The sequence below is a fragment of the Taeniopygia guttata genome, chromosome 5 (assembly GCF_048771995.1).
Source record: "Taeniopygia guttata chromosome 5, bTaeGut7.mat, whole genome shotgun sequence".
In the NCBI taxonomy this organism is placed as follows: Eukaryota; Metazoa; Chordata; class Aves; order Passeriformes; family Estrildidae; genus Taeniopygia; species Taeniopygia guttata.
In genome coordinates this window covers 52,474,652-52,487,898 of record NC_133030.1, presented here as the reverse complement: position 1 = coordinate 52,487,898, position 13,247 = coordinate 52,474,652, and the positions used below count along the sequence as shown (strand labels likewise).

General features: G+C 39.7%; 1 protein-coding gene across 2 annotated transcripts in view; it reads left to right on the top strand.

Moving 5' to 3' along the window:
• The window catches only part of SETD3 (SET domain containing 3, actin N3(tau)-histidine methyltransferase), a 61,786-nt gene that overhangs the window by 37,595 nt on the left and 10,944 nt on the right, over positions 1-13,247 (top strand). For both annotated transcript variants that reach the window (XM_012574262.5, XM_072930395.1), the window contains exons 7-8: positions 9,015-9,073; positions 10,942-11,056. In XM_012574262.5, coding sequence (XP_012429716.1) covers positions 9,015-9,073; positions 10,942-11,056 — 174 coding nt within the window. The remainder of the gene's footprint in view (positions 1-9,014; positions 9,074-10,941; positions 11,057-13,247) is intronic.

Below are 13,247 nucleotides of genomic sequence, written 5' to 3'. Positions count from 1 at the left end.
TTATTATTTTCAAGTTGATGTAATAGAGAATATTTTAATGCTTCCAAAGAGTTCAACCATTATGCAGTCAAAAAGTAAATGTATTGAAACAGAATTTATTTTTGTTTCTGTACCAGGTAGGTCTTCGGGATTCTCAGTTTCCTCCCTACTTGATTTATACTCATTGGCATACCAGTCAAATAGCTTTTTTTTTTCAGAAATTATGTCAGTGACACTGTGAAAAATGGGTAGAAGAAAGATGGCACAGTTGTAAACCCTGTAAAATCTTTCCCTTTTTTTAACTTGTCTACTATGCATGTCACCTTAAGGAGAGATTTAAAATTGCATTGAGTGGGCAGTTGCAAAGGTAAAAATAGCATTGCTATCTAATTTGCTTTGTCTGGGTTTCAATGCCCAATTTGTTCTTCTTGATCAATAATAAATAAATAGGCAGTTAATAATGAAATATATTTATGCTTTTCTGTGTTTTTCCTCTCCATGAAAGCCAAAATATTGTATTAATCTGTTTTGCTGGCAGCAGATTGAAGATTGACAGTATGCTTGTACTGTACCACTTAGTGTAACTACTGGAAGGTGGTTTAGACTTTGCAAACATGTGCCAAATTCCTGATTTTTGTGTCACTTGTGGTATATCCCACCCCCGGCCATGATGACAGTAACAGCAGATCCTGGGGGTTTGTTGGGCCGTTCCTGTGGCTGCCCCTCTCCATGGCAGAAGCAGCTCCAGGCTTTGCTGGGTTGCATCTGTCCGAGTCAGGCAGATGAAGAGCTCAAGTCCTTGCGTGGGTGGGAGGTTCTGCCGCCTTCTTCCCCCGTTCCTTCCTTAGGAACACGGCGACAGCTCTGGGCTTGGAGCCAGCCGGACACAGGAGGAGGTGTTTGGCTGTTCAGGCAGCGTTTGCTCCTCAAACAGCTGTTCCCTATCTCCTCCAAGGAAAAGGTGGCAGGCCATATGGAGGCATCCTGTGGTCCAGATTCAGACGATGGGCACCAGTTGGACCGTGCTGGCCTAAATCGGAATACAGGCACATCCTGCTTGGTGTCTGCTATTTCTTAGAGTCAAAATGATTTGAAGTTGGAGGACAGACAGGATAAAACGTATCTTTCATTTTGGATATCGATGTTATCTTTCATTGTACGGACATTGTTAAGATCTCCTAATCAGCAGGTTTTAATTTATTTTATATTCTGAATGGATTCTGGTATAGTGGCCTAAACGCCTGCTTTCCTCTAGAGAAGCAGGGATGTACTTCAAAGCGTATGTGCCAGTGCAAAACAAAATTTGTTTGTGCTTAGTTTAAACCGCATTTGGGAGGAATAATACATTCTCTTGTTAGTAGTATGGGCTTTTAAGGCATTTTTTTGAAGATGGGGTTCTCAACCACTCTCCTAGTTGAGAATGCAGATAAGCATCTCTTTTTACAGCCAATAGAGTGGAGACAGTTTTTTGTTTGCTTTTCTGTTAGTAGCCTTTTTTAAAACTGAGTTGCACTTTGTGGGACATTTGAGTCTATCCCCAGAGATGTTGTCTGTGTCTTTTGTGGAAGTGAGTGCCTCAGCAGACATCAGGAGATCATCATGCACTTACAAGTATACTTTCTCATATAAAGTTTGTACTTATTGTGCAGATTTAATATTTTTCCTGATATAACAGCAGTTACAAATGTTCCATAAATTTAAAATATTATAACGAGCTGATGTTTCTTAGAGCGGAATACTCAAAGGATGTATTCTTTAAGCACTGCAAAATTATACAGGGTACTTATCTTTGTTAAAATTAGTAATTTAACTAAATTACAAAGTGGATTATCCTCTTCAGTCAGACCCAGTGCTAATACTCCACACAGTAGGACATTGATATGTTGCTAAGTAAACCAAAGTTTATTTTCTTGTACTGTTGTTTGAATGTGGGTTGAAGAGGAAATGGTAGGTTTTTAGATTTTTGGATGTGTGTGCCACTGTAGCCCCAGTACCTGTCATTCCAGGACTTGCCATGGCCTGTAGGAGCTTAGTTATGAGATGATCATGATCCAAGCTTCCACCTAAGTGGCTTCTGGTAGGATTTATTGGAAAGCTTGAGTAGTTGAATCACAGGTAACAAAACTTCAGCTATACTGCATAATATTAGTGCTTGTTAGCAAACTCTTGTTGAGAGGTGGTTGTGAATCTGAAATACAATTTCTGTCCTTTCAAAGCAGTTCACTTCAGGGTTTCCATCACAACATTTTATTTGTGGCTTGTGATTCACCTAATAATGGAGTCCACTATTAGTAGAGGTGTGGGATGAATTTGTGCATGAACATAGTTCCTGCATGTTGCACTAAACAGAATCATAAAATATCCAGAGTTGGAAGGGACCCACAAGGATCATCAAAGTCCAGCTCCCGAAATTAACAAGGTAACATGTTTCCTGAAATGAAAAATGCTCAAGGTAAACTTTGTATCTCAGGAAGAGCCTATAGAGGAAAAGATGTGTCATGGTGTGCAAACATAGATCCTTGCAAGGAAGCTGGGTTTTGTAGCTGTCTTACTGTACCTGTGTGAATGAAATGCTGCAGAATGAACCTGTAAATCTAAGGCCCAGCATGAACAGTAAACTCATATTTTGCAAGGAGATTTATCACAGGACATAATGGAGCTCGTGTATCCTTCTGTCCCGTGAACTGCTTTGGGAAGGACTCGGGAGGTTGTCTTATTGCTAAACACATCTGATCTCAGCCCAGCTTCTCCCACTTCAGCCCTTAATGGGGCTGCACTCAGCTCTAAGTGATTTTGTGAAAGGACGAAAAAAGGTATAGAGAACTTGGTCACTTATTTAAATGCTGTATCGGAGTATCTTCTGCTATGGGAAAGATTAGTAGTATTTCAGAATTGTGTGTGCATACATACACACATACAGAACAAGTAGTATTCTGAAACAGAGTGATGAAGAAGTGGCTGTTAAGGAGTTTATGGCTGTCTTGCCTCTGTTTAGAAAAGGAGATGGTACAGGATTGGAAGTGGGGTACTCAGTTGCAGTCAGTTCAGAGTTGTTTCTGTGTACTCTGTCTACCAAACAGCAATAACCACATTGCATGTGAAGTGGGTTGTCAGTCCTTCAGACCCCTGAGTTAATAGTTAATGGTTTGAGTGTCTGTTGTGCCACTGCTGTCTCATTAACAAAGAACAATTTTGCAGGTAGAAGGTACAGAAAAAGGGACTGTGCAGTTAAATTCCATTGCACCAGAAGGAGTCATTCCACTTTGCTTCCGCTGCATGAATCCCCTAATAGTCTGGAACAGTGCTTTCTTGTGTATATTGGCAGAAAGTAAATAAAAATTGCTGACATAAAGAATTAAGCAAGAATATATTTAGATTTAAGAAGTTTCAATGCTGTGATACCTTTTTTCATATTAAGATTCATTTTAATAGGTTTTGCAAAATAGAATTATCTTTTTTCTTTTAGGAAAGTCATATGAAGGTACAAGTTTGGGAACCTTATTCCTAGCACTTCATGTATTGGCCTGTTTGAAAATTCTATAGCATGCCTCTGTAGTTATAAACTGTTGTTACAAAATAAAATAATCTTTGGCTCTGTCTCCTGTCCTGTACAGTAAACTGGCATCCCTCATTAGGTTAGGCAGCATATGTCCAATGGAAAAAGCAAATTCTTGTTTCCCTGTAGATCACTAGGATCCTCCATTCTGAATTCTTTATTTTACTTAGCTTTAGGGCAGTTAAAGCCTCAGCAGCTCCACAGAGAGGAGTTTCTCTTCAAGGCTGCTGCTTCAAAAGATTTCCAGAGCTAGGAAAGGGACAGTAACCAGCAAATGCTGACAGATCTTCCTGCTTCTGGCCCTGAATGTGTGTGTGTTTGTGTTTTTGTACACCTACACATTGGCCTGAAACCATCAAGTAGCATCCACTAAGGCTCATAACGAAATCTCCCCATGTTAATGAGTACAGTGGAAAGAGAGAAGAATCTGCAAAGAAGAGGAGGAAAAAATTGTTTGGTCAAAAGCAACTAACCCTTGGGGTTTATGTTCAAAGGAATGAAAGTTAACAAGGTAGAAACTTAAAGCGGTTTTGGCTTTAACTGTTTCAAGCACCCTTAGTGTTCTGGGGGCTGTGAAGGGAGTGCAGTGGTGGCCTCAGTATATTCTTAACACTAGCTATGATCATTTCCTGGGGTAGAAGTGGAGCTGTCACCACTTGAATGGGGATAGAAGAGGTTTCTGAGATTACTGAAATCTGATTTAGTGATATCAATGCAGTGATTGCCCACACCTTTGCCTTGGACTTGTGAGTACTTGAAATAGTTGACACAGAAGTCCAACTTTGTCTACAAACTCAGGAAACCAACAAAAACAAGGATGTTTAAAAACATTTTTTAGCTATGTATTGTAGTGGAGTAGTAGGTGGGTACAATGATCAATTTATCTCAGTTTAGAGGTGGTGTCTTAAAAAAAAAACTAACTTTGATCACATCTGGTTATTAAAATAATTTTTTCTTACTTGGATTATACAAGGGTTAATAGCACAAAGGAATACACTGGGCAATATGACTTCACATAAAAATACATCAGCTCTTTTCAAGGCATCTAGTAGTGTAGATGTGAACACATTTGACACTAAGTAAACTTTAATTTTTCCTTCTACTCAGACATTGTATTGTGTGTTACAGTAATTGGACTTGTTCTTTGCATCACTTGGTAAACAAGCAAATATTTAGCCAATTTTAATGGAAATTCTCCATCAAGATTAGGAAGTCTGATAAATGAGCTGTATTATTTTGTGATTGAATAGGGAAAAGGGTTACTGTCTTCAGAAGTCTAGCCACTCTGACAGGAGGTGAATGCCCCTAGGCTGGAAAGCAGAGTGAAGGTTGTGGTGGCTTCTCAGCTGGAAGGGCACCCACCTATTCTACACTGCAGCCTTCATGCCATTGAAAGAAGCCCTCAAAGTGGGAGTCCTTCAGCAGCTACTTTCTGGAACTTGAGAATCATTACCTTGTGATGTCCATCTAAAAGTTTGATGGAGAAATTAATAAAGCAGAGATCCCTGTGGCACATCGGGAGTGTTGCTTGCTTGTGAGGCATTAAACATGAGATGTGAACCCCTGGATATTACTGCTTCACAGAATGAGAAAAAAGTGGAAGTGTTTGGAAGTATCCTTTTCTTGTTTTTTCTTTTTTTTTGATTCTCCCCCCACCCCCCCCTTCCTCTGATTGCCATACTGAGTAACTGGCTTCTAGTCTGATAGTGTTTTAGGTGACTAGAATAACAGTCTGTCTCTTTCCACAGTGGCTGCAGACAATCTGGCAGCAATCACTGCTACTTTTTAATATTTCTGGTTATTTTGAGATATCCTCCAAATGTCTCAAAGAAGGCTTGGAACATTGAAGGGGAAAAAGCATTTTTTTATTCATTTTTTTTTAGGAATAGCAGCATCAGGAGGAAAATTAAATTCAGCATGCCACTATTTGTTTTTGCAGTGGTCATCACCCTGATTGCCAGCTCTGACAATATTTTCACAGAAAGGGTAACGAAATAAATGGTATTTGTTCTTTATAATAACTCTTTCAGTAGAATGTCAGGACCTGCATCTAAATGAATATATTCATATTTTCATGTTCCCATTTTTTATTTAAAGCTTCCCCTCCCAACTTTCTGAAACTACTTCATACAGACTTGGTAAGTTAAAATTAGGGTTCATGTAGTGGATAATGTCACATTTGAAAGCTAATCTGTAGAGACCTAGCTGCATGAACCTGTAAAAGCTAGATCTGATTTTTTTTTTAACATATTAAGTGTTTGTTTAGTTTAAATACGTCTGTATCTTTTTTGAGCAGTCTGAGCAATTTGCATGCTATGCAGCAGTCATCTTCTATACTTTATTAAATATCTGTCAATTATAAATATCAAGGTTTTACATTAATGTCAAGATAGTACATCAAAAATTCATGGAATATGTGACTTTTTTCAAGGGTATTTAATACTTAATGCATTTGTGTCATTTTTCTTTCTAGATATATTGACAGGTTTTATTAAGTGTTTGTTAGGGAGATTTCATTTTTACCAAGGGACTATAAAGAGAAGCTGCATACTAAATCAAATTCTTAATCAGAATATTGTTCTTTTTTGTGTGTCTTCAGATTCTTGTAATCTATAGGGTTTTAAAGTTACACAGTAAAATAGACCAAATCAGAAATCTAAAATGATCAAATATGCTGATGTATCTTAACTTTAGAAGAGCTACTAGAATATTGTACCACGGGATGTTATAAATATGGTAATTACATATGCTGGGATTTTTATTCTGCCCTGTGACTTTTAAGACCATATATTTTGTCCTTTATTGTAATTTACTAGTGGTTTTATATGAATTACATCTGGATGGTCTCCACTTAGGGGCAACCCCAAAGTTTCACAGATCTGCAAACCGGGAAGGGTGACAGAGCATTTGCTGGCATCCAGGATCTTTGCCCATAGGTTGGGTGTTCAGGTTGCCTCTTACTGGGGGCTGCTTGTGTGAAATGAACAATTGATCTCGCTGTGATCTACTAATCTAATACACGTTTCCTACAGAGAGGACATTGGCGACATGATTAAATCTTGCATCCTATGGTTACTTGCTCCAGGTTTGGGCTGAAGCTGTAGGCTGGTGCTCCTGGAATGGTGTGTGCGCTGGAGCTGAATACAGGGGCTGCAGCCGTGGCTTTTTGGCTGTTGAGCCCCCGCAGTGTCTGCGATGCCTTTTCACTTCCAATGCTTTATGACCACAGTCATTCTTACCCTTGGAAAAACAGCCTGTTCCACTAAATGCTGCTGTTTCGGGAGCAGGAGGAAAGCAGGAGAGAACAGAGAGGACAGACAGAGGTGTTTGCGTTACCGGGATCTTTCTCCTGGGACGAGCAGGTCGGACCCCGCTCTGCGGTGCAGCGCGGGCTTGGGGACGCTGGCGGCGCTTGTTCCGTGCCCCGGCCCGCGGGCGGGCGGCCGGAGCGCCGAGCGGAGCGGCGCCGGCAGGGGGCACTGCCAGCCCGCGCGGCCCGCGCTCTGAGGGCCCGGCCGGGGCCGCGGGGCCGGAGTGGGGCTGAGAGCCCGGGCACAGCCGGGGGGCTCGCAGGGGGCTGAGAGCCCGGGTACGGCCGGGGCCGCGGGGCTGCAGCGGGGCTGAGAGCCCGGGCACGGCCGGGGGGCTGGCAGGGGGCTGAGAGCCCGGGCACGGCCGGGGCCTGGGGGCTGGCAGGGGGCTGACAGCCCGGGAGCGGCACCCTTGGGGCTGCGGGCGCTGAATGCGAACACCGGCTGTGAACGTGAGGCGCACGATGGGAGCCCCGCTCCTCACAGCACGGGAAACGCGGCCGTGCTCTAAAGGGAAACTGAGGGGCTGATACTCGCAGTGTTGGTGCTGTCTTTTCCTGCTTAATTTATCAAGCTCCTGCAAAATACATCAATAACACTAACAAAAAGAGTTGAAATTAGATTGTCATAAATGAAAACTATAGGTAGGTTTTTGTTTGTAAGAATCAATTCCAGCTGAAGTCTGAGTTTCTGCGTTCGTTTCTGGGCTGTCCGGCAGCGGAGGTGCCTCCTGAAATGTCCTGGGTTTGTGCTCAGTGTTTTTGTGAGAAGAAACAACTGTACAGGGTGTTGCTACAAGTAAATTCGAAGGGATTTGTTACACAATGGCTGTGCCATCGATGTGAGTGAGAATCATGTGGAAACGTAGAGTGCTGTAAAAGGAATAAAAAATTAAAAGTGAGGGGAGGGACAGGATCCACTGGAAATGTTAACTTCAGTCATGTTCCGGAGGAAGCCCATCGGAAGGGTTAACCGGAGGGGCTGAGGGAGAGCAGCCACCTGGGACCTCACACCCAATTGGCAGTCTTTTGTAATATGTAATTTGCCTAAAATTGCGCGCTGAGCACAAGCTTTTGTTTTCTAATTGATTTACGGTTTGAGCCACTTTTACCTCATCCCCTACTGTCCTGCACACAGTGCCAGCAAGTACATTACAGTGAGAAATGATAAATTACCACGCACTTGTGATGCTAATGCATCAAGAGTAAAAAACTGCATACTACATGGAGCTTCATGCATTAAAAGCATCGCAAAGATAGAGCTGTGCAAAAAAATCATTTGTATCTTCTGAAATAACCGTTTGATCATTTCCTTCAATGCGTCTCAGAGACCTAATTGAACCTGAAGATTAAAATTTATGCTGCTATGGCTTTCCATTTGTGATTTGGACCAAAGTTCTAAAGAAAATGTGTGAATGTGGGCTTATAGCTACCTGTATTTTCGAGACTTTAAATAAGGTAATTAGTCAGAAAAGTAATGGGTATCAGAGCTATTTAAAGCTTTTAGAAATTAAATGTTTGCTTGTTAATGAGAACTGTGGTATACATTCTCAAATGACACGGCTCCACTTTTAGATAGAAGCTTGTATAGATGGGTTAATGTAGATATTACCTAATCAGTGTTTGTCACCAAAGCTATTTAAATATTTTAATCTGCTTTTGTTTCAGAGGTGTAGTGCAACTTTTACTGAATAACCCTGTTACAGGTATCAAGGAAGAATTGAAAATCTTGTATAATATTTCTTGCATTTGTGAAATACCTCACTGATATCACAGAGGAGAGGAAAATGTGGAAGTTGGTGAAAGCTAATGTACACTTATTGTCTGATTTCTTTCCCCCACTGTGCATCGAGGGCTGGATTCTGTTTTACCTTCACATACTCAGTCCACCTTAAATTTTTTTTTTTTTTGTACAAAGTCTGTGGGTTCCAGCCTTGAAATATGAAGAAACAGATTTATGGCGGCTGCTGGGCACAACAAATTAAGTTGACAGTGATGTATGAGAGCATAATAGCATGATGATCCCTCTGTAGCGCGGCTGGACGCCTCCTGCTTCATTTGGCTCTTGTTAGGATCTGTTAGGTGGCTAAATAATGAAATTCTGCTGACTGATTTCTGATTTCTCTTTTCTTCTTCTTTTCACCTTTTTATGCAACTTACATTTTGCAGACCCATCCTAATGCCAGCAAACTGCCCTTAAAGGATTCTTTCACTTATGACGACTACAGGTTGGTCTGTCTTTTAATTATTTTTTTTTCTTTGTTTCTTTTCTGTTTTTACTCTGGTAAACTATGTGGCCCTGAAAGTCTTCATTGGTGGGAAAGCCCTATTGTTACTGGAATGTTAATTGTAGGATTTAATACTAATACACATTATTAATGAAGAAGAAAGTGAAATAAATATGCAAATTTTAATTGTTACAAAAGAATAGTCATTCATTATAAACGGTTAGTTTAGCCCACTGGCACACGTAGTCAGATCACTAAAGTAATTCCTTGTTTCTTAAGAAAATAATTCAGTGTATGTGGCAGGGGTTTTAGGGTTTGGGGGAAATTTTTTTAATTTCTTTTTTTTTTCATAAAAAGCTCTACCAGCACATACAGGCAAAAGTTAATATCTAGAGCTGCTGCTGTTGAACAGGAGAGATGGAGAATGGAAGTTGTACACACGAAGCATGAGTGTCACTTGGAGGTGCTATAAGGGGTGACAGAACTTAGATAAAAAGAATAATAATTAAGATAATAATAAAGAGAGCTTTAATTCTGTTAAATGATTAAAATAGCATGGTTATTAAATGATTAAAATAAAAGGGATTTTCTAGCCTAGTTGTACTTGTGGGTAAGGCTATGAAAGTGGGATTTCCAAAGCATTTCACTTAAAGGGTCATTGAGGAACACACCAACTTACAAGTGAAGTGGTCTAAAATTTTACAGACAAATTGCAACAATTAACAAGAAGCATATTGTTACTGTGTTTCAAGCAGTGTTTGTATATCAGAATTATCCACAATTAAACTTTAACTTTCTTTTTAGATGTTAGGTTGATTTCATTTTGCCACTGTCTTTCTTATCAATCTAGTTCTTCTGAAGAAATCCTTCAGGAAATCTTATTCTGTATATTAAGTACGTGTTAGTAGAGGAGTCTGTGGGAATTAAAATTATTCTGACCTACTCCTGGTGACATCTTTTTTTCCCCTCAAAATACCTCACAACACGTGTATGTAGTAAGGCCAGAACATGGTGAAACTAAGATTCTTTTTTCCACTGGTGTCTAATATTAATTTTTGTCAGGTATAAAATAAAAAATGAAATTCTAGAAAATACTGAAATTCTAGGCTTTTCTAAAGATTTTTACGTTTGAAAAGGTAGCTTGCATTTTGTTTACTTAACCTGATTTAGAAGGGTTTTGAATGATATCCATGTGCTAAAGAATTATGTAATACTTTCTTATTGGTTTTTACCTGGACATCTGTTTGGAATGTTGTGGCTTTTTTTCCTCTCAATACTATTGAGCAGAAAATCTGGCAATACTGACCTAAGCCAAAATCTTGCAAACTGAAGAGAGACACTTAGCAAAAGATCATGCATGTGTCAGGTGGTTGCACTGGCTTCCAGTTCATGCATTACATAAGCTTTTTATAGAGTGAGGGGGAAAATACATCTTGGCTCTTACAAGAGTTTGCACATAGATGAGAGCTCCTGCTGCCCAGCAGGGAAAGTTGCAGGAGCAGGTGACCCTGGCCTTGGGATGTATGGTGTGAGGTATGTATGCAGTGAGGCTGGGAAGCAGCAGCTGACACAGGGAGTGGATCCTGGCTGAGGAATGCAGCCAAGGGAAGGTGTGAAGATTATCATGCAAAGAGAATAGGGATCACAATCCTGGTTTGGTATTTGCTCTGTGTGCACGTCTTGGAAACCTGGGAGCTGCTGCTTTTCATGCAAGTGATACTGCCTTCTACTGTTCCTGTAGTAGGTGTGATTTTTAAGGAAACTAAGTTTGGAAACTCCCAGTGTAAATGATTGCTTCAGGTGAGACTATGGCCAATTGTATTTTAATGCTTTGAACATTGACCATCTCATGTTTGTAACTTTTGCAGATGGGCAGTTTCCTCTGTTATGACGCGGCAGAACCAGATTCCAACAGAAGATGGTTCCAGAGTTACACTGGCTCTAATACCTTTATGGGACATGTGTAATCATACTAATGGACTGGTAAGGATTTCTTCATTGTTGCTGAAAGACTTTCAGGCTTAAGTCTTTCAACTGCTATACAGTAGTTTAGTAACACTTTCTGTTATTCTTCTTAACACAGATATGTTATCTTCCCAGGAGACCCTAAAAAACTAATATCTGAAAGAAAGATTTGTCAGGTTCTCAAATATCTTATGATAGCTTTTCAGGGAGAGCTTTCTTCATCTAGAGAAAACTTTACAAGTGATGTGATACTTGTGTAAAGTTATGCCTTATGTACATATAATGTAGTTTTTTGAAGTTTTCATTTACATGAAATGTTTTGTCCAGACAAGTCTGAATAGTCTCCTGACATAGAGCTTTGTTTCTGGTGGGCTGAAAAAGATGCACATTACTGGACAGAATTGTTCTGAGAACAGAAAGCAGACACTGATGGATGTTGCCTCTTGCAGTTACCACTAGGGAAAGTGGTTAGAGATTTGCAACTAAGAAATACTGCCTGCTCTCCTAACCGTGCCCAAAGAGCCTTGTTATAGAGACAGCAAGAATAAGAACAAAGCCTAGTTCAACAAAAACAGTGCATCTGTTACTACATCAAAGAAACAAAATGCAAAAATACAACTTTAGGGCATATTAAACATTTAAAAGGTGACATATGTATATAAAAAGTCAGACCTGCTGACATTTTGGCTTACGTGCGCTAGTTCAGGGGATGATTCCTGATTTCATTAACAGACTATTTAATGCTGAGGTGAGGAAATGGAAACCCAGAGAGGCTGGTTTATCAATGTTATTTAGTCATGCTCATGTACACTTCAAAAGTCATACCCCCTACTTGTGTTTCCAGTAGATTTTATTTATTGTAAGCACTGGATATAACCATCCTATTCAAGTGATCTGGTTCTTTTGTGGGAGGGTTGACCTGAGTGTTAGGACAGCAGTATGTGTTAGTGCTGGTTAGTGTTGGTATAAAAAAAAGTCTGTTTTAAATGAACAAACTGTAAAGCAAGTAGTTTTTCACTTGACATTTAGCTTATTTTGTGTTGCTATGACTGTATCAATTACAGCATGGTAGGCTAAGCTACAAAGTTGCAAGTGCTTGGGGTTTATTATTTATTTATTTTTCCTTATTGCAAGGTGATTACATGTTGTTCTTTAACAGTGATTCTTTCTTTTGCCTATTTGTTATGCAATCTCACAGCTTTGATTTAGCAGTAAAGTTCATGTGAGAGTCTTCAGTATAAAGAAAATCGCTTAAAATTCAGAAATGTGTATTTTTGTAATGTAAGTCGTAGCTGCAAGCGTCAGTACTTCCTGTACCCTTTTCCTGCTGGGCATCTCTTTCAGATGCTTTTGCAGAGACTTGTCTGTATTCATTAGACAACTCTTAATGAATGCCTTCAAAGTTGGGATTAGAGTAAAGAGGAAGAGAATTAAGGTTCTGTGAGGGAAAATTTAGGTAGCATATATTAAAAGAGCAGCTATTTATGATGTTTTACTCATTCAAACTTCTATTTAAATTGATAAAGTAATTTTTATTTTTATTATGCTGTTTAACAGTGGGTTTGATATGGAGCCAGCCTCTGGAGCCAAACCTCCTAATGCAGTAGTATATCAGGATTTGAAACATTTTTTTACACTGAAGGATAGGATATATCCTAAAGGGTAAAGGAGGTTGTGCTGAACTTAAATATTTTGTATATATGTAAAGATTTCAGTCATTTCTTTCGTATTTCTACAGAAAATAATTTAAATGGGTATAAACTCAGGAAGGATAGAAAACTGTAGTATTGGTAATGGGCTAAGAAAAGCTACTAAAGCTATTTTTGTTGTGTGCTCTAGTTGCCTTGTATATTAGAAATGGGGGGGTGGCTGCTAAGATAACTCTAAGCTGCCTATATGGTAGTTTATATTATTGTAGAGTGAGGTGAGGGTGGGCTCTGCTCTAATCATAGCACAATCCCTTTAAAATACATCAAGGGAACTGTTATTCATTGCAGGAACGTGAGAAACAAAAGATGACACTCAATGCACCCCTGTCTAGTTTATTTCAAATGTAGTGCTGAAATACCTCCCAAGTCAATCAGCCACCATATATATCCCTGTTCTTGCTTTATTCCACAGGGCCCCTTTCCACGAGCTAGATAATAAAATGCTCTTTGGATTTTAACTGGAGCTAGGTCCATCCAGCTTTTTCTTGCTTCTGACACTA